Source organism: Myxocyprinus asiaticus, chromosome 46, assembly GCF_019703515.2.
Source record: "Myxocyprinus asiaticus isolate MX2 ecotype Aquarium Trade chromosome 46, UBuf_Myxa_2, whole genome shotgun sequence".
NCBI classification, from domain to species: domain Eukaryota; kingdom Metazoa; phylum Chordata; class Actinopteri; order Cypriniformes; family Catostomidae; genus Myxocyprinus; species Myxocyprinus asiaticus.
Genome location: NC_059389.1, coordinates 11,017,532 through 11,039,105, shown reverse-complemented (window position 1 = coordinate 11,039,105; position 21,574 = coordinate 11,017,532). Strand labels below are relative to the sequence as shown.

The 21,574-nt window shown below is 37.9% G+C and overlaps 2 protein-coding genes across 3 annotated transcripts in view; one reads left to right on the top strand and one right to left on the bottom strand.

Annotated features, from left to right (window-relative positions):
• LOC127435811 (cytoskeleton-associated protein 5-like) overlaps positions 1 to 3,842 on the top strand; it is a 39,489-nt gene extending 35,647 nt beyond the window's left edge. Inside the window, exon 45 of one of the 2 annotated variants that reach the window (XM_051689531.1) lies at positions 2,356 to 3,842. In XM_051689531.1, the coding sequence (XP_051545491.1) occupies positions 2,356 to 2,571 (216 nt within the window). In that variant the 3' untranslated portion in view covers positions 2,572 to 3,842. The remainder of the gene's footprint in view (positions 1 to 2,355) is intronic. The other variant, XM_051689532.1, reaches the window with a different exon arrangement.
• Positions 3,843 to 4,152: 310 nt separating this feature from the next.
• LOC127435812 (dynein regulatory complex subunit 7-like) lies at positions 4,153 to 19,611 on the bottom strand. The gene is made up of 18 exons (XM_051689533.1): positions 19,467 to 19,611; positions 18,943 to 19,100; positions 17,676 to 17,850; positions 17,415 to 17,540; positions 17,054 to 17,248; positions 16,580 to 16,738; positions 15,351 to 15,569; positions 15,127 to 15,249; positions 14,091 to 14,163; positions 13,842 to 13,970; positions 13,543 to 13,671; positions 13,108 to 13,322; positions 12,683 to 12,898; positions 11,569 to 11,679; positions 11,372 to 11,482; positions 10,983 to 11,177; positions 10,530 to 10,669; positions 4,153 to 5,598 (listed from the first exon to the last, which is right to left on the bottom strand). Exons 2-18 carry the CDS (start codon positions 19,098 to 19,100, stop codon positions 5,514 to 5,516), a joined length of 2,559 nt encoding a protein of 852 aa, XP_051545493.1. The 5' UTR covers positions 19,467 to 19,611; the 3' UTR covers positions 4,153 to 5,513.
• Positions 19,612 to 21,574: the final 1,963 nt, after the last annotated feature.

Sequence of the window (21,574 nt, the reverse complement as noted above, 5' to 3'; positions counted from 1 at the left end):
GTTCTTGCCCCTATTTCGCCATTGCAAAGCCTTTCTATCAAACTAATTGGAGAAGATACACCCCGTTATCTCGCATTTGCACTTGTTATGGACAAAAGTGTAGAGTGTTTAATTCGGACATTTATTTAAATGTTTCCTCGAGCATATGGCTGAACCCCAAATTATGTATTAATAAGTCCCCTTTCTGCTGGTCAGAGTGGATTGTGAGGGAGGTTAATAAGCTCGGTGACCTATATGAGAGTGGACTGTTAAGATCCTTTGAAAATTTGGTTCAACATTTTGGGATGTTCTATAGGTATTTACAGCTGCGCCACCTGCTCTGTACTGTTTTGGGAGTAGTTTACACCCCCCTTAAGCAGCAGAAACTCTGGGAGAGGTGATTACTGCTTTTGGAAAAGGTCATGAGGCATCAGTGTATTACTCCCTGCTAATTCAGAGTCTGGGGGACAGAGCTTTAAATTCTATCGAGATTATGGGAGAGAGATTTAAACTTGGTATTGGAGGAGGGAGTGTGGGCTAGGATTCTAAAAAACATCAAGTCTGCATCTAGAGATGCAAGGGTGTGCCTGATGCAATTCAAGATTTTACATAGATTCTATTGGACCCCCTCTAGATTGTATAGGCTTGGTCTGAAATACACACCCACCTGCTGGAGATGCCAATCAGAAGATGGAGACACAACCCACGTTTTTTTGTGGTGTTTAGATCCAAGAATTTTGGTTGAAGGTTCAAAGTTTTATATGTGATGTATTGGGCACTCAAATTTCATTTTGCCCCAGACTCAGTATTTTGGGTGATGGGGCAGTCATCAATATGGGGGATAAACACATTGGGTTCTGACCAGTGTGATGATTGGTAGGCAGGTTATTTTAAGGGGATGTAAGTCGGATGGAGCGCCCTCATTTCCGGAGTGGTGTATGGAGATGGTGAGGGTGGCAGCTTTCGAGGAGGTGTCAAGTAGAAGGCTGGGGTTTTGGGATTGGTTTGATAGAAAATGGGGCAATTATTTAAACTTTTGGGGGGGCTCTCAGGGAGGGGCTGTGGAGAGAGAAGGTTAGTTTTAATTATGTATGATTTTATTATTTATTTATTTATAATATGAGGGGTAGTGGGAGTTAAATATTGATTCAATGTGTATATTTGTTTTTCTTTTGTTATACATCTTTGAATCAATAAAAAATTATTGGAAAAAAGGAAAATAATCAAATGTTCAAAGATTTGAAATTAGAAATTATTTTTGAAAATACAAAGTGTAAATACTACATTTAAAATTATGCATCAAGCATTGCCATTTTCTTTCAAAGTGTTCAATTTAAGCTTGTTTTTGTTTGCATAAATTATACACATTTTAAAGGGGTCATGACATTCTTTAAAATTTGTATTCTCTTCCCTGAGGTCCACTGATTATGTAGTTGTTTTTGTTTTTTGCACCAAAACAGTCATAATTTTGTAATAAATGATCATTTTCCACCCTGACTCTTGCCCTTTGACTTAAACGCTTGTTTTTGGCCTCAGTGCCTCCTTTAAACTTCAGCTGAAACGGCCACTGTTATGATTGACTAACATCGTGCAGGCCCTCAAATACAGCCAGATTTTAAACTCAGAGAATGAACAAGCTCCACAACATTATAAACTACATTTCAGGGTTTACACAACACACATCTAACACATTGCATCCGAATATATTAAACTTCACTTACTGTAAGAAAAGCAGCACCATAAACTGTCAAACAGTCATGACATTTGAAATTCATGAATGAAACTGTTTACTTACGGTTTTGCCATTGGATCCAAGTTTTTTTTAACTGCCCCATCCTCCAATAGCTGTGCCTTCGCAAAGCTTGAATCGTGTTATGACTGTTTTGCAAGCAATTTACACTGATATGAGCCGAAAAAACGCACATACATAGTCCAAAGCAAGGTGAACTTGAGGCACACGCATACAGTATCATCCTGCACTAAAGCGCACATCCTCAGAAATGCATCAAAATGGTCAAAGACATCCATCTAGTGCATGTTTACATACACCAACATTTAAAAATAGTGCAGATGGGCACAAGAAGGCATCCAAGACGTGTTTGTGCTCAAAACAGCAAGAGGCAGAGCAGCTGATGAAACAGAATGGGGTCTCCTTTTCAAAGTTGTAACTTGACACCGTGTCTTTAAAAGCGGTGCGAGATACATTACAACGGTCAAAGACATCTGTCAAGTGCATGGTTATATACATTTGGTGTTCAGGAAAAGTTAATAGGCCACACTTTGCATGTTTTTTACATTTCTTTAAGTTTTAATGTTGAAAATTTGATTGTGAAGTGGGTAAAAACAAGCTATATATATTTTATTCTCGTCCTGCAGCCTGAAGAAGACCGACCTCCTCTCAGTTCCCTGAGACCATCGGTGGCTTCCTCCACAGACATGCTCCACAGTAAACTCTCCCAGCTGAAGGAGTCTCGTGAGCACTTCCAGCAGGAGCAGTCTCAGTCCGACAGACCCACCCGCTCCTCTTCCCCTGCCTCCAACCTCGATGACCTCAAAAAAAGACTGGAGAGGATAAAGAGCAACCGCCAGTAGATCTATGCTCCACTTTCATTTTATGCTCTCACTAGATGGTCAGCTAACTCCCACATCTCAAGGCTTTCTCAACCCAACATCACAATCCCATCATTTATCAGGGTAAACACGTGCATAGATTACGGTTATGCGAATAGGACAAACATTTACTCCAACGGATGTCTACATTGTATGATATTAAGTAAACTAATTTTTCTGTATGTTAGTATTGTGCACAGTTGTTTTTGTACATACAGTGGCTAACCACACCAAGCTTTCATGTGTCATTTAGGGTTTTGCGTGTACAGGTTCCTTGTGCAGAATTCTCTAATATGTATAAGTGTGGCTGATGTTTGTTTGTTTTTTTTTAAATAGACGTTTTAAAAAAATCTAAATTAAAATGTCACTTTCACTTGGTCTTTCAACTTCTGTCTGTTCAACATTGTCATTTTTTGCTGTTTTCTTTCTGCCTTTTCTTTCCATCTTTCATCTTTGAAGCTTTCATAACTCTGAAGGATTGATTCCTTTTAAGGAGCATGGCATGAAGTATTGGATCATTATTTTATGTAAATAAAGTTTGCATTACTTAACGCCGTTAATTCCATTTTCCTTTTAATAATATTCCCTACAATTTGCACTCTGTAGTGGAATGTTGGTAATTAATGCATTTTGTATTCTCCAACTGGGATTAGTGTTGAAGTGTTGCTATTAAGTGTATAATCTATAGTGAAAATGGCAATAAACTTTTCTTTTTATATATATATATAATTTAATAAACGATGTTGTTTGGGGTGTTTTACCTTTTTAAGGGACTTGAAAGTTTCATTATTGCATTAAACACTTGCATATTGTTCTGTATGACAATCATATGTCCACAAGGTGGCAGCAAGAACATTTTTTCGCTATTTTAAAAGCCTGATTATGTTATAAATTTCACTTCACACTTCAATCTCCAGAATTTCATGTGTCCAAAAATAGGTAACTGACTGGTAAAGTGTTTATAGTTCAAGGTGCACCTGATCCTGTAAAATTGTTTTTTTCATTCCTTGGCTATTATACAACCAAACTGGTGCTTATTTTCCTAGTTTTTTTAACAGTATAACATACTGTTAATTGTCAACCAGCCTGGCAAAGTACAGTGCATTCAGGAAGTATTCAGACCCCTTCATTTTTATTTTTTTCCACATTTTGTGTTGCAGCCTTATGCTAAAATGCTTTAAATTATTTTTTCACATTGATCTCCATACCCCACAATGACAAAGCAAAAACCAGATTTTTGATAACTGCAAATGAAATAAACTGAAGTATCACATTAAGTATTCAGACCCTTAACTCAGTACTTGGTTAAAGCACCTTTTGGCAGCGATTACAGCCTCTAGTCTTTTTGGGTATGATACGTTAAGCTTTGCACACCTGGATTTGGGGATTTTCTGCCTTCTCTGCAGATCCTCTCAAGCTCTGTCAGGTTGGATTGGACTGTTGGTAGACAGCCATTTTCAGGTCTTTCCAGAGATGTTTGATTGGGTTCAAGTCCTGGCTCTGGCTGGGCCACTCAAGGACATTCACAGAGTTGTCCCTAAGCCACTCTTGCGTTGTCTTGGCTGTGTGCTTAAGGTCATTGTTCTGTTGGAAGGTGAACCTTCGGCCCAGGTCCAGAGCACTCAGGACATTAAGGATATCTCTGTATTTTGCTGGGTTCAGCTTTCCATCAATCCTGACCAAGTCCCCCAGTCCCTGCCACTGAAAAACACCCCCACAGCATGATGTTACCACCACTATGCTTCACCCTTGGGATGTTATTGCGCAGGTGATGAGCAGTGCCTGATTTCTTCCAGACATAACACTTGTAATTGAGGCCAAACAGTTCAATCTTGGTTTCATCAGACCAGAGAATCTTGTTTCTCACAGTTTGAGTCTTTTAGGTGCATTTTATGTGTCTTGCACTGAGGAGAGGCTTCCGTCTGGCCACTCTGCCATAAAGCCCAGATCGGTGGAGTGTTGCAGTGATTATTGTCCGTCTGTAAGTTTCTCCCATCTCCACACATGATCTCTGGAGCTTAACCAGAGTGACCAAAGGTTTCTTGGTCACCTCTCTTACCAAGGCCCTTCTCCCCCGATTGCTCTGTTTGACCGGACAGCCAGCTCTAAGAGTTCTGGTTGTTACAAACTTCTTCAATTTAAGAATTATGGAGGCCACTGTGCTCTTGGGAACCTTCAATGCAGCTGAAATTTTTTTGTGCCTGAAAATCTGTGCCTCGACACAATCCTGTCTCTGAGCTCTGCAGGCAGTTCCTTTGACCTCATGGCTTGGTTTTTGCTCTGATATGCTTTTTCAGCTGTGAGACCTTATATAGACAGGTGTGTGCCTTTCCAAATCATGTCCAATCAATTGAATCTGCCACAGGTGGACTCAAATCAAAGTGTAGAAACATCTCAAAGATAATCCAGAGAAATGGATGCACCAGAGCTAAATTTCAAGTGTCATAGCAAAGGGTCTGAATACTTATGTCAATGTGATATTTCAGTTTTCTCTTTTTGATAAATTTTCAAAGTTATCAAAAATCTGTTTTTTGCATTGTCATTATGGGGTATGGAGTGTAGATTGATGTGAATTTTTTTTTTTTTTTTTTAAAGCATTTTAGCATAAGGCTACAACATATAATGTGAAAAAATGAAGGTGTCTGAATACTTTCTGAATGCACTAACTCGTCTTTGCTGATGCTTTCGTAATTATTGCTTAGTCACCTAAATTTTGAGCTTTTTTGGGATGTTTGTAGTATCCTGCCATCCTCTACATATATCAACAAGTAGACAGTATCCCAACGGATGCAACTGTATTTGAAATGGAAAGTTTTATTGAAATCAGAAGTGATTAGTCTGAGATATACAATCCTGAAAGGACTGTCCCAGGTCATCCCGTTGAAAGACTGAGTGGTAGAACGCTGTCAATGTCTTGTGTTAGATCACAACAAATGACCAGTCAACCTTGGATCTCTTTTTAGTTTCTCATCCAATGCCAGGTACTTCTGTGGTGCCCTCTCCTTGTGGCTAAAAAACAAGAGTTACTGTTTTAAGTAAAACAACATATACTTATGCTTGTTCACTGTTAACTCAATAACTGCAATGGTTCTTGACAATAAAACTCTTTATTGCTCCATAACATTCAACACGGCAGATCCTCTTTCCATCGGATGCCAGACTCTATCAGCTCCCAGAAAAAAGCGCTAACCCAAAAAAGGTGCTCTTCGCACATGCGCAGTAAACAAAACATAACTTAACAAAATCTCCCTTTTTTTCTTTTAAGAAGAAAACTGTTCAAGTTTAGAACATAAGCATTTAACAGGTTAACAGAATAACAGGTTAACTTTAGAGTTTTAGTTTAAATGACTAGACATTCACAAAACATAAGCTAATCATTGTCAAATCCATTCAGCCCTTAAGACAGCAAACACCTGTGCTGAGAGCTTTCAGAAGGCCAAGTCCAGATGCCCCCTTTTTTGTCAAGCAGTTAGCTAGCTGCTCTTTGGTGGTTGACCACAAGATCTGCTGAATGGTTCCAGAGTGTATAAGCTCCTTCATACTGCTGATTTCTAGGCGCAGTCTCTTTTTGGTGACAGATTTTGTAGATTTGAGAGCATCGAGAAGGGAATGATTGTCTGTTACACACATAATAGGCACATTGATGCATGAGCAGTCACCAATGGTAATCTCAGAGTATAGTGTAGCGAGGAAAACTGCACTGTCAACTCCATCTCCAAGTGCCAAAGTCTCTCCTGCTAAGGTACTCCGTACAACTCTCCTGATTCATTTTGACTGCCAAGATATAGGTGAAAATTTTCCATTTTCTCCCATAAGCATGATGGTACACACACCCTGTGTGCCACCATCCGGAAGATTTCCCACTGAGGAATCACAGTACACCACCAATTTAACAGAACTGTTTTTTCCTAAGTACTGGAACCTCAAGATGACCTCTTCTGATTTCAGTTTTCTAATAAGTTTATTTGCACAATGCAGGGTCTGAACAGTAGCATGCTTTGTGTTAGATGCCAAGATGGATATGTCATATGTCAGGTCTGCTTTGCCTGGCAACCCACAATATTTGTCCAATCTTTGATTTTAGCATGTCCATCTCAACGTCTGTCAATGAAGCTTCACGCTGTGTTGCTCTGGTGGAGTCCACTGGGATAGGTTGCAGATTTTTTATGTACGTTCCTTGTTGTACTTGTATTTCATCCTCCTTAGAATGTACTTCTATTCCAACGTAGCTGAAACTGTCATGTTCTTCCCCTCCAACTTGAAAGGCAGCTTTCAATTGAGGAATGATGTTTATAGTGAATGCATCTGTACCACCCCAAATAAAGTCATCCACATGTGATGCAAGAATTCCCATCACCTTGCAGGAATCATCCAGCCAGTAAAATACTGCTGGATCTATCTTTGACACTGTAGCTCCCAATTGTTGCATGGTGTCTTTCACCCTATTATACCAGAATAAAGAAGCATCTGTTAGGCCATAAACACATTTTTTCAATTTCCATAATGTTCCTTTGTTCTGCACTTCTTGTGGTGGGCGAATGTAAATATCTCTGGTTAACTCTTCACCTTGTAAAAAGGCTGCTTTAATGTCCATGGAGTTTAGCTGCCATTTATTTTGACATATGGCTGCCATGATCATTTTGAGGCACATGTAGGTGAATCTTTGGGAAGGTCTTGAGTGTTTATTTCTTCAAAGCCTCTCGCAACTAGTCTAGCCTTACGTACAACTCCAGCAGCTGTTTCTTTAAGTGTGCACACCCACCTCGTGGAGATGCACTTCTGGCCTTCATCTTTCACTTCTTCATAGACGTTATTTCTCTTCCAGGTGCTGAGTTCTGTATTTTTTGCCGGCATAAAGAGATCATCATGTACTATCAATATATCATCTTTATTGGAGTCAGTGCTCAACTTAGCATGTTCGGATGGAATCACCTGAACATTGTCCATTTGTCCTAGATTGACTGATGTAGTTGTGCCAGCAATTTCCTCAGGCTCACTGTACTGCAAATTTTTTGTGTTTACTGGTTGCCTTTCCTGCTCGGCTGAGGATTTTCCCAGTATGGATTTGTCCACTTTGATTATTTGTGTATTTAACTATTTGGTCTGTTTTCAGTCTTAGACCTTCACAGCTCATGGATGAGCGGGTTTGTGGCGTGTGGGATTGATCAAGATTATCCCCTTCAGGTAGCACTGATGCAGAAGGTTCACTGTCATCTTCAGCATTAAGACATTCATCATTAGCTGGTGTTATTTCCTCATTTTCACTTGCAGTGTCACTGAGATCTGCTGCTGGCGTTACTGTGGGATATTCAGTTGTTTTCATTTGTTCCCTTTCTGTCTCCTCCAGTTTTGTTTGTGGGTCATCCACCTTTCTTAGTCTAGACTGATGCACTCGAACATAGGTTCCACCATGCCTGACAAATACAACCACATTATCTTGGCCTATGACTACACCTGGACCTTTCCACTCATTACAATCTACTCACTTATAATACACTTTGTCCCCCGTTTCATATCTGTCATGAATGGGCCGCAATTGCTTACGAAGGGCTCTTCTAATTCTCTCCGAGCATTCGGCTTCTGTGAATGCTTTTCTCATTGCATGTAGTGTGGTGATTTGTTTAGCTATCCAAGTACTCATACTTGTTTCCAGATCTGGAGGCTTATTAGTGAGGACTGAGGGCAGATTTGGGTTCTGCCCAAACACTAACTGGTAGGGACTATAACCATGCACATTGTGCATAGAGTTCTTTGCCATCAGTGCCCAATCTAGAGCTGTCTTCCAGTCACAGTTGTTGTCCTTCTTCAGCTTCAGCAAAATTTCAGTTAGGGTCAGATTGTGCCTTTCTACAAGGCCATTACTCCATGGACTGTATGCTGCAGTTGTTTTAACTTCAATATTAAACTTTTCAGCCATGTCCCTCATTTCATCATTATTAAATTCACCTCCATCATCACTAAACAGTCTGCATGGAGGACCATGAACACTTTTCCAGCAGTGAATAAAGTGCTTCACTATCTCTTTTGGGTTCTTTGTGGTGACAATACTCCCTGCACTGAAGCGTGTGAAATGGTCAATAGCATGCAAATACCATACTCCCGGCTCAAGCTCATGTAAGTCCACAGCCACAGTCTCATTATAGGCTGATGCCATAGGCAAACCCACTACAGGCTTATGTTTTGGCTTGCTGTATCTGATACATGTTTCACAGTTTTTAACAATGTTCTTGAGAATTGTGTTGCTTTCATCATCGTGATTACCTGAGCAGGCCAGTAATTTTTGCAGTCTATCAGCTGAAGCATGTCCAAATTGTCTGTGTAGTTTCAATAGGACTGTCTCCTTTTCTTTTGTTGTCATGTTTTCTGTCACAGCAAGAATTTCATTTTCATTTTCTTGTTCTCACTCGTCTCGTTTTCATCTAGATGACTGTCATCTCTCAAGTTCACACAATAATGTCCTGAAGATGTTAGTTCAAGTTTAACAGGTTGTTTAAACATCGTTGCTTTGTCATGTGCAATGTCCAGAACTGCACTTGCTCTTTTCAATGACGTCTTGCTTAAAAGCATTGGTATTTCTGCAGGAACAACTTCTGTCTCTATTTTGCATCTGGTATGTCCTATCCTTGCTGGAATGGTTACTTTCCTTGTGGAATAAACAACTTTGCCATCACCAAATCTGAAAGGTCTTGCACTTTGTTTGTCATCTATTTCCAGTAATTCACTCTGTGGTAGCCCACTTGTGTAATCCTCAAGCCATTTTTCTCCACACACAGTTCTTGTACAGGCTGTGTCAATCACAGCTGACCCTAAAGCCTCCACCATTAAAATTTCTGTGTTAGACAAAGATTAATTTGAAAACAAAGTGATGTTACATTCTTCAACGTCATCTTTTAGTTCTTCATCTTTTGTCATTCTTACATGTTCCTTTTTATTTGGACAGTCCTTTACCCAGTGATACGTGCTTTGGCAAATTGCACATTTCGTTCTTCTTCCATATTTATCAAGGGGGTTTGTGCCTTGAGCTATGGTTTGAGTGTTTGACTTATGTCCCCGTTTGCCTGAGTATCTCGTGTAATAGGCAGTGTCACTATCTGTGTTCTGCAGTGCACTGCCGCCCTCTCGTGGTGAAGTAACGTTATCTCCAAAAATTATTTTCAATGCTGATTTCATATCAGTGAAAGAAACGCTAGAGCAAGCTGTAAGAGCTAACTGTTTATCTTTAACAGTAAGTCCGGCAGTATCGAGTAGCTTAAAGGCTAGTACGGCATCAGGGAGCTCCATTTTGAACTTACGTAGCCTGTTGTATCGGCGTTCGAACTCGACGATGTATTCCACCATAGAAACACCGTTCTCTCTAGTGATCCGGTCAAACTCCGTGTACGCCTCGTACTGTCGATCTTTTTCTTCTTTTAAACAGAGTCCAATTTCGCTATAAGTGTTTGCATTCCAGTGTCAGCATTCAAATCTTCAGCGGAAATTTCCAGAGCACTGTCCCTTGCTCTGCCCGTTAGTGACAAAGTAACCGCCAAAGCTTTTTTTTTCTTTTCCAGGTCAGTAACACGTCTCCAAATTTCAATCTCATTTTTCCAGCTTTCGTAAGCCGTCTTCTCGTCAAACGGTGGGGTTTTTTTGTAATTCCCAGCAGCAACCATCCTCTGCTACCAATGTTAACTCAATAACTGCAATGGTTCTTGACAATAAAACTCTTTATTGCTCCATAACATTAAACACAGCACATCCTCTTTCCATCGGATGCCAGACTCTATCAGCTCCCAGAAAAACGCGCTAACCCAAAAAAAGGTGCTCTTCGCACATGCGCAGTAAACAAAACATAACTTAACATTCACAACCCAAGGTTAAGTTGCACCCATACACTCAATTCCTGAGCTAAATGGCATTTGATCAGTTTTAATCATATGAGATGATTTCAGATGCATTACCGACTGAGTCTCAGTTTGAGAATGTGGATCCTGAACATGGTGTCAGAACAGTATGTGAGATATTCATCTTCTTCCTCCTTGGACATGGTGAGTTGGTTCTTCTGGTACCACAGCTGTTTCTTCTGTAACTCCTCGGTCTCCTAAGAAACAAGTTTGAGATTAATTTAACAAGCTACACAAACACGAAAGGCATCCATACCGTTTAGGGGTGGATTTAACTAAAATAGTTGATTTCACAATAATAGACTGCTGCTGAAACTCAGATTTAGTTGATTTTCAGCTAGCACTTGCCAGTTTTGTGTAAGTGAAAGGGATTGTGGTGGTCCGTGATAGATTACATGATTGCTAAGATGCATTCTTTTATGTTTTGTGTACAAATTATGAATTCATTGATGCAATATTTGAAGGTCATGCCTCAAAGGCACTAAATCACTCTAGATGCAACAAACATACCTTTTCAAATCTGCTCTGAAGAAGGTTGGCTTTGTTAATGAGCTGCTGTTTAAACTCAGCCAGACAATCTGTCTTCAGCTGCAGTGCAGTCTGGCGTGTGAGGGTTTCTAGGTGTCCCAACCGGGCCAGGAAGGGAGCCAATGGGTCCATCTCATTCTCTTTCTGACGCTGCTGCTTTTCTTTAGCGATACGCTCCTGAAAGGATAGTTCACATAAAAATAAACATTTTGTCATCATTTACTCACCCTCAAGCTGTTTCAAACCTGTATTATGTGTTTTTCTTCCATGGAACACAAAAGGAGACTTTAGGCTGAATGTTGGCCTCAGTCACCATTCACTTATATTGCATGAAAGAAAAGAAATGTGAATACCATCTATTTTGAATTTACCATCTCTTCCATGTGGCGATGGGCCATCTCATTCCTTGTGGTGTTGTAAATAGAGATCTGGAGCACAATATTACTCTCCTCAAGTTCTCTTGCAGAAAGGATGGACCTAACCTAAAACATAAATACACAAGCAGATGTCAGTACAATTGGCTAGATTTATACTTTTACCATGCTTTGGGCTTTTCCTGCGGTAATACCTCTTTCTCTAAATCTTTGATTCTAAGTAAAACATTTTCCTCCTCTCTCATCAGATCCATGAGCATTTCATACAATTGCAAGGTCTTGGTGGGTTTTGCAGAAGGATCCACCTGCAGATACAAATGAAAAATAAGTTGTAAACATAAAGACAAGAAAACATAAACCTACTTATATACAGTATTTGCATATAAATGAATATTTTGAAATAAACGTAAAATATGTTGTTTCTTTACTGATAAACAACAACTTTAAATCAATAGTTTTATGTTTTTCCATAGTTTTCAATTCAATTATGTCATTCGCAATCCTTCATGGGATTGTTGCTCATTCACCCATTAAAGGGATAGTTCACCCAAAAATAAAAATTCTCTCATCATTTACTCACTTTCATGTCATTCCAGATGTTTATGACTTTTTTCTTCTGCAGAACACAAATTAAATTTTTAAGAAGTATATTTCAGCTCTGTAGGTCCACACAATGCAAGTGAATGGTGACCAGAACATTCCACTACAAACCACTCCAAACATCACATAAAGGGCACATAAAAGTAATCCATAAGACTCCAGTGTTTTAATCCATGTCTTCAGCAGTGATATGATAGGTGTGGGTGAGAACAGATCAATATTTAGGTCCTTTTTTGGTATAACAATGTGAAAGTGAAAGTGAAGATTTATAGTAAAAATAGGACCTAAATATATGTAATTTTTGGAGGTCTGGCCACCATTCACTTGCATTGTATGGACATACAGAGCTGAAATAATGCTCTGAAAATCTTCATTTCTGGGATGGCATGAGGGTGAGTAAATGATGAGAGAATTTTCATATTTTGGTGAACTATCCCTTTAAAGACATTAAGTACAGAGTCTTGTGCCTTTGTCTTTTTGTCCGATTTTCAAATTCTGTTTTTGCTTCAAATCAAAGTTTATAATGTTGTCGCCTCAGAGCTGGTTGGTTTGGTTCATGGTTTAGAACTCTTCGATGAAGGATTTTATTAAATCCCTATAGAAAAAATTAATGTGAAAAATACTTCTGGAACTAAGACGGCTGAAAAAATGGCACTCTTAATACTTTAATCATGATCATTGGAATTGACTAAACAAATTACTTCAGACCTGAAAGCCAGACACCATCTCTGGATTAAAAGTTTGTGCTTTTTGTGAGTCCACTGCTTCTTTGGGTTTGATGAAATTGAGCCAAGCTGGAACTATCCTATCATCCTCCAGATGATAGGTCACCTGGATCCGGCCCTCCGAAATCATAAAGGTCCTTTCAGCCACATCCTTACTAGCTGGCTTAGAACGATCTCTGTGGAAGTGCTCCAGCACCCTCTGTCAAAGAACCCAAAGTTTAATTGACCTACTCTATGCATATTACAGTTGATTTTGGGATGTTTATTGTGTGCAAGGCCACTACATACAGCAAATATAGCTTTAACAAACTGTTGGTTAATATTATGCCTCAAAGATAATATTGGGTTCAACTGCTTAAAAGGTTTAGTGGGTTAAAGGATTAAGGTTGAGTCTGTTTGTTGAGTTACCTGTAGAGGACGTTGATCAAGAGTCTCACCAGACCGCAATACTTTGGCCTCTCCATAAACAATATGCCGATGAAAGAGGAAGTCTGTCCGATCTTCAAATATTTCTGTGACTTCGAAAGGCATCTCGATTCTTCTGGCCAAACCGTCAGTACGAGTATGACTGTAAAATTCCATTTGACGCTCTGTCTCAGGAACCAAAATGACATACCTGTGGTCTAAACAAAGTGTAACTTTCAAAATGACAGACTTAATTCGAATACATTGCTTTTGTGAGCCTAGTAACTAAAATTCATCTAAATGACAATATTAAAGTTAAAGAAATAGTTAACCCAAAAAATAAAAAACATTAAATGTGATGTTAAGGAGTGAGTCACTGATATAAGTGGCAATACATCAGGAAAACTACTATTGAAAAATGTGAAAATGCAAAATCACATTTGAGAGCGTCACTTCTTCCGGGTCTGAAATGTTCAGTTGTTACATTGCTGGCTGTCTGCAGTTCTCTCTCCTCGAGATGATCGTCTCGATGTTTGAACCATTCCTTAACAATTTTGGGTTGTGTGCCTTAAGAAATTCAAAAGAGAACATGTCCTGGTCAAAGTAAACACACATTGAGATATTTGATTAAAGGCTAAATTTAGATCTAAACTGATGCCCCAACATGTCAATGTAAGATTTTGAACTGAAAACAAAACCAAAACAATATGAAACCTATTAAGCGATGATGTTCTTACACTCAAGGTCATTGTAAGTGGTGAGTTTGGTCACCAGACCGTCTTTCAGAAGGTAAGGGGCAAATTTTTCCAGCTTGGCTTTCCTGTACTGGATAACCTTCATACCCCCTGGGTAACGCATTTCCATATCTATGAAGTTGCAAAAAAACAAACAAAAAAAAAACATGTAGAGTTCTTTACATAACAATCCAATAAGAGTTCACTTTGGTTTAATGGATGAAAGTGTATGTTTAAAAATGAGGACTTCACCTTGAGGTGAAATGTCTATTTTAGTCACCCAAGATGGAGGCATGTCAAACACTTTCGGCTCATCCATTTCCTCCTTGAAAGGGAAAAACAGTAGATGGTTACCTTTAAACTAACAGAGTTATAAATCATGAATATGGATAAGAAGTATCAGAATTTTGTGTTGAACTGGCAAACACTGAAAACAGTCCACCCAAATCAATCGGTCAATAATCCAAAACTCCTAAAACTAAACAGCGAACAAGGCCGTTGTAAACCAAACCTGGCAACACATATTTTTTGTTTTGTTTGGGGGAAGTGTGTGTAAATAAATGGCTTGATTCAGTACAGTATCAATGTTATGTAAGAATGGTTTCACAAGGGGTTAACACATAAAATGTGTTCTGCTTGAGACCCAACCTTTTATCCACAACTAGCATCGTAACCTAACAAGGTACGACACAGCAATTTCTCTGTTCACTTTTTGTTCATGTTTCTGGAGTGAATTGTTGCACAAAGCAACGTAATCACAGCCAATCAGAACATTTTTTATATTTAATACACAGCTTTTAATGGGATTTTAGACTTTTAAGATTGCACTTTCAACAGAGCTACTACAAGAATAGAAATCTAGTGATTGTGTCTTGTTCCTTCTCATGGTAGGGGCTGGTTAGGATAAAACTCAGATTACCAAAGAAGATATAGAAATGACTGCTGCAGACTTTATCATGTCGCACCTATTTAGGAAACATTAGGGGCTGTTTAAACTGTTAAATGTTCTTGCGATAAAAAAAAATGTAGACTAGTGCAACAAATGGAACAGAACAGAAGTTTCATGAGACTTTTTTTTTTTTTTCAAAGTTCAAGTTCTTTTAAACTTCGTCATCTAAAAAAACATGCCACTCCTGCATGAGACAAAAAAAAAACCAAGATGCAGTCCAAACGCCAAAAATGTCTGTCTAGCGCATGTTTGATTAGAAAAACAATTGAAAAACAATGAATATGGATGCAAAAACACATTTGGTGTTTATTTGGTAAGAAAGGAATTGTATTGCTGTACATCTTCCTCATCTTCTGGCTCTTGGAGTGTCTTCGGGTCTGGAATGATTGACAGGGATTGGCTAGCAGGGCCACATAACATATACTCCCACTTTGATAGATCACTCATGTCAAAGGTCATCTCCTAAAGACACAAACAGACTCTGTGAATTTTCCAGTGTTTGTCATCTTCATTAACAATATTAATATCACAAAATCGAACTTTCACATCCAAGAGATGCTGACCATACAACCGAAACGGCAATCTTGCATGTTGACCCAGTAGTTTTGGTGGTTCCAGATGCTCTCAATACCCAGGAAGTTCTCATTGGTGGTGGAGTAGCTCTTGCCTGTCAGAGGGTCAATGAAGAAGTTCTCAGGTACCTCCCGGCTCCCTGAGAGCACCAGAACCCAACTGTGAACCCTCAGTCCCAGTAGAGGGTCTGGTGGTGGACGTTCTTGCTCCTGTTAAAGAGAATACACTAGCTGGGTTTCCATCCACATATTTTTATGCAGATTTTTGGATATCACATAAAAACAGCTAGCTGGAAACACCAAGAGGTGGATACATGTGTATTATTCAATGAGTAGAAATGCACATAAACTATGATGGAAATACATTTACATACAACTCCTACTGAATTTATTAGGAATACAAGATGTGCATCAAAAAAAGTCATGAGACTGAATAATTAATGCATAACTGGACTAACCAGCGGACCAATCATTGCATCATAAATGTTGCTATGGTCATCCTGAAAGCCAAAGCCTGCGTAGTGTTTGCAGAGCAAATAGATCAGATACAAACTTGAACTGTGCCAAAGAGCAGGTTTATTGACACTTTTGAAAAATATTATAGATCCGCATGGCAAAGACATAAGGAAGGAGGAACACACACACACATAGTGCTCCCAGAACTGTGATGCGCTGTCACTCCCAGACGTGAGACAAAGTTCTTTACATTATTTTGTCTGCATATTCTTTATTTATCAATAAAAGAGTCACAGTGGCAACAATTTCTCCGGAAGTGACGATTTTGTTCTTTTGAACACATGGGATGGAAACGCGGCTTTATTCGCACATTGTTTTTGCGATATTATTGTTTTTTGCATAAATTAAATTAAATTAGCAACTTGGATAGTGAAACATAGCTAGTGAAAACGCATGCATTTACATTCAGTTCTGAATCACTATATGGCTACTAGAGCTACCGTATGTGAACCTTATGATTATAGCACAGGAGAGAATGGCTTCAACAGAAGACGATTTGACTTCTGGAGTGGCCCAAAAAAAAAAAAAAAAAAACCCGATTAAGATGCTTTGGCATGACCTCAAGAGAGCTGAAATAGCTTTATAAAGAGAATTGATGCCAAATTCTCTTGACTGTTCTCTTGAATTACAGGGAACATTTGATGGACTGAGACATCTTAGTTTAGTGTCTATTCCTTACACAAATGTCCCTTTTCTCATCCTACCTGCTGAAGTCTCTCTGCTTCCTGTTGTTTCTTTAGTGCGGCTGCTTTAGCATCTTCTTGGCGTCTCTCCTCTTGATGCTTTTCAAAACCACTCTGCAGGTCGCGTGGAGGTTTTACAGAGTATTTCTTTACTTCCTGCTTCTGTTTCTCTTTATTACCCTGAGCAGATCATACAAAAAACATAACAAAAGTCTCCCTTGCTGAAAATACCTACATGAATGTCCATGCTGACTCAGTGCATTAGTAGTAATGGTCTTATCAACAGGTTTATCTTGCAAGAAAAGTAAACTGAACATGAATAATGCATTCAGTCTTGACATTTCAAAAGGAACTCATTTCAATATGACCACTCAATTTCCAATAAAGTGTTTGCAAATAAAAAAGGTCCAAGAAACTGACAAGTGGAAGACATCAGGGGAACTTTTTCGAACATACACGTCATAAAAGAATATGTATCCAAGTATGTACACTTACTTGGATTTGAGGCTGCAGTAAGGGACACTCTTGGCGTGACTGATCAAGAAGACACATTTCTTTTGTAGCGTACCCACTTATGCAATAAGCATTGTATCCTGCACCCAACAACAGGCTACACAGCACACAAGAGAAATCAAAACATGTGCCTCTCTGAGTCTTCAGAACCCAGATGGGCGATGACAGCTGCTTGGGCTAGATGTACAGACAGGAATGAAATATAAACATGTTTTTGAGTTCAAGACACAAAGCACAACCCCAAAAGTCAAGTTAGATCAAGTTTAAAACAATTATTAGTAAAGAGCAAAAAGTGGGACAATAATGGCATCACTTATAATAAATAGGGAATGGTATTCCTCACTATTTCAAATGGAGGGTCCAGAGGCTCCAAGGACAGGTAATCTGACACAAAACTGGCGCATCCCTCCCAGCTGTACAGCTCAGGATAATGCAACAAGGTGCAACGCAGGGTGGTGCTTACAAATTTCTGTTGATATAATGGAAAAACAAGAGGTACTGGCAGGAATTAAACTGTACAAATGTGCCAGGTACAGAAACTGAATATTCAAGATGTTTGTAATAATGTTGCCATGTCTGGCAGGGGTATTTGCTGTCTATATACCTGAACACCATACTCATTGACGGGAGACAGCAGAAGTGGTTTGCGGTCAGGGTACAGAAGTGCATACTGCTGCCGAAAGTTTTCAGTGATTGCAAGCATGAGTTTGTCCTGTGTTGAGTTCTCCTTGAATGAGGATGGACATTTGGAAAGGTCCAATTGAGGTCTTGGCTTTGCTCTGAAGTAATAAAAAAAAAAGACCAATGAGTAGTAAGATCAGGATGTTTTAGTCTTTCTGAGTGACATCTTAATGTCATTTCATTATTTTAGATTGCGTGTGTCCAAATATATGCAAATACTGCGTTGAAAGACATCCCCTCAATTCTCATTACTGTAATACAAACAACTCCCAATGCAAAAGAATTAGGATTATTTTTGAATTATAACATATTTATATATTATGATATTATTTGTTGCACTGCCTTTCATTTATGCTTAATTAAAAATATATATTATTATGTCCAAACAGGATGATTGTCATTGCTGTATTACAGTAGTGAGAATCTAATAAAAATCATCAATGCAAATGAGATTGAATTGGGAAGGAAATGTGCTTAATTGTCATGAAAAAATTTTTTTAAATACAAAATATAAAAAATATGTATATAAAATATTTTATATTTGATCAAAACAATAAAAATATTTAAATATTTAAATGCAAAAAATATAAAGTAAAGCCTATTCAAATTGAGCTGAAATATGACTTAAGTTCTTAAAGGAAAATCATGTTAACACGCATATTGTTTATGTCCGGTGGCTATACGTTTTTTAAAACAGTGAGTATTTTAATGTTTACGGATTGGCCCCATTCACTTTCAATGTAAGTGCCTCACTGGAAGGGGGGGCGGGGGAGTATTAATATTATGCCACAAATGCTGTCGATTGAGCTTAACTTATATTAAATCAGGAATATTCCTTTAACAGGCTTCATGAAATTTACCAATCTAGGGCTCATATTCAGTATAATATACAGATTTTTTTTTTTTACATCAAAGTACATTCAGTCCCCATTCAATGTTGACACCTTGTCTCCATGCACAAATGTACTTTATATTACTGTTACGATGAAGAGTTTGAAATGATTAACTATTACCCCACAAGGTGCATGATCTGATTTAACATCATGTAACTTGTTTTTAGCTAATGATTATCATTGTAAACATCATGTGTTCATGTGAAAGGTACTCCTGTGGAGAAATGCTTATGCTTTAACATGAGGGCTCATGAACACACGAGTTTACCACATGTTGATGATCTATAGTAACCTTACATGTGTGTATCTGTGGGGGTTATTTGTATGTTGGACAGGCTGCTTTCCAGTGCCCGAAGCCCCCCCAGATCTTCGTCATGAACTCTGTCTTCATCATCCTCTTCATTATCTGTAACAATACTTTCCTCATCACACTCGATCTCTGGTAACACCTCCATCTAAACAGTAAAGTCATGCACATCAAAGACATTAGAAACAAAGAGGTTACAAGAGAACTTCAATATGAAACTTGTTCTACAAAGGATCTCAATAAAACAGGGCATGGGTTTCTTCTGCAAGTTACTTATTAACCATGCTTTATATTTATGTTAGTTAAAATAATAAATAAAGAGGTTTTGCTTAATAACGTGACTCTCGATCCTGAGTAATTGTGACAACTAGTTCAATGGGAACTGCCACAAAAAGCAACTAGCCAGCCAGCTGACATAATCATTTAAAACAACACGCATTTGTACTTTTATAGCGTTTTTATGTAATAATCAATGAGGCAAGAGATTCGCAATTTGCTAGAAGCGTTGACTTACAGTTTAATGAGGTGAATCGCCGTTACTCTAAACTAATTTTCTAAAGCGGTTTAATACCGTTAACAGTGAAACTTGTTTACGTAGGGCAACTTGGTTACCATAGCGATATGTGGGCGCGCTGACGTCACAACGAGGGCGGGGTGGCCAGATGTTTTAAACGTTTTGTCATTTTTTCATTTTTTTAAGTAATAACCATGCTGTTGAACGTGTTTTGTTGTTGTTGTTTTGTTTTTTGCAGTAAAAATAATTTCTTGATTCTTTACCTAGATTTGTTTTTGTTTCGTTTTTTTTGTGTGTTTTTTTGTTTTTTAGGGTTTTTTAGAAATATCTCAAACTGCAATATCTTAATCTCGGCGGATACTTTTTTTTTCTTTTTTTTTTTCAGTAAAAACATTTTCTTGATTCTTTACCTAGATTTGAAGTTGTTTTTAGTTTTTTAGACATATACTGCAATCCCTTAATCTCGGGCAGATTAAATTCTGGCACATTTACATCGTCACAACTGCAAGATCAATACATTTCTAAGGTATTTCTGATTCTGATTTGTGTTATTTATTTTCATTTTATTTTATAATATACTTTTATTTATTTTAATTATATTATAAATTATATATCTAATTTTTTTCTGATACTTTGGATTTTTTTCCCCTTATTTTCCTGCTTACAGTTCTTTGTTTATGTAAGTAAAAAAAAATAGATGTTCTCGCCAAATGAGACCTTTGGATTAAATATGAGGAAAATTATCAATAAAAATATCAACAATCTTTTTTTTTGTTTTTTTTTTTTGTCTGTGGAATAGGCCTGATAATCCTGTTGGTCTGATAACATCACATTAGAGGGTGTTATAACAGAGATAATTATGTTTCTAAACAAAGATTTTTATGTTAATTATTTACAACAGGCAATCAAATTAGACTTGCAGTCAGTTTGGATGTTTTTCTTTCAAGACCCGTGTTGGGTGTAATCCAATTTCAAAGTAATTAGTTACTGTATTCTAATAACTTTTTAGTCAAAAACGTAGTGTAATGCATCACATTTAAAATCCTTGTAATCAGATTACAGTTACTGACTGTCAATTAATTTAATTACTTTTAAGTACATTATAGGGTTTTGCTTATTTCTAAAATATTATTTACGTAGAATACATGAATTATGGCCCGGTAATGAGTCATTGTGAAGGAGAAATGTGAGGTGCTGAGTGTCTGACTTGAGTGTAACAATAAACAAGAAATATAGACTTTATTTTGAATTTAAGTGGAAAAGTGTTGTGGAAAGTAACAAAGTAATTAGTAATGTAATTACTTTTTCAACAAAGTAATTATTAATCTAATTAAAATTTTTTGAGAATTACTTAGTAATTTGTCATGGATTACTATTTTTAAAGGTGAACTCAGTAACTTTTGTCTTTGTGTCATCTTGGACTTACACTGACACCTTGCGGCTTGGATGCAGCATTCTTTAAAATCAATAGTTTTCAATATTAGATGCCATTGTAGAAATGTTGTATTCACAGTCAGCCATGATTACTTTAATCAGTGAATGAGATTAAGTGAGCAGTATTCAGCTGGTCATGTGATTCTATAATGGCGGCCCCCATGTGCGGACCCTCTCCGTGTAGATTAAAACAGCTTTTATAAGGTTACTGATATGACTGGAGTCTTCATTTTAATGTGAGTGGTCATAATTTCCTACATACGTGTATTGCAAAATTACAATTCATGTTTTTAGGAGTTCAGCTTTTGTAATGAGGAAAAAATGACTGAGTGCACCTTAAAGTAACTTACCCAATACTGTTCAAGACACGTGATTCTTGTTTTTTTTTTTTTTTTTTTTATTATTATTATTATTAATTATTAATAATAATAATAATAATTGGCCCAGAGCATTACTTTGTTTCCTTACGCTTATGTTTACACCTAAACTTTTTTTTCGCCAACTGTCAGTGAAATCTATCATAATGTAATCAAGCACAGTAGGGGTAGACCGCGCACATGCGGTGTGTTTACAATCAGTGACCTCACTTTCTGATGCATTCACCGCCCCCTCACGACGCCTCATTGGACGGACGCATTAATAGATCAGCCGCTTCTGAACGGTTGCTGAAACGC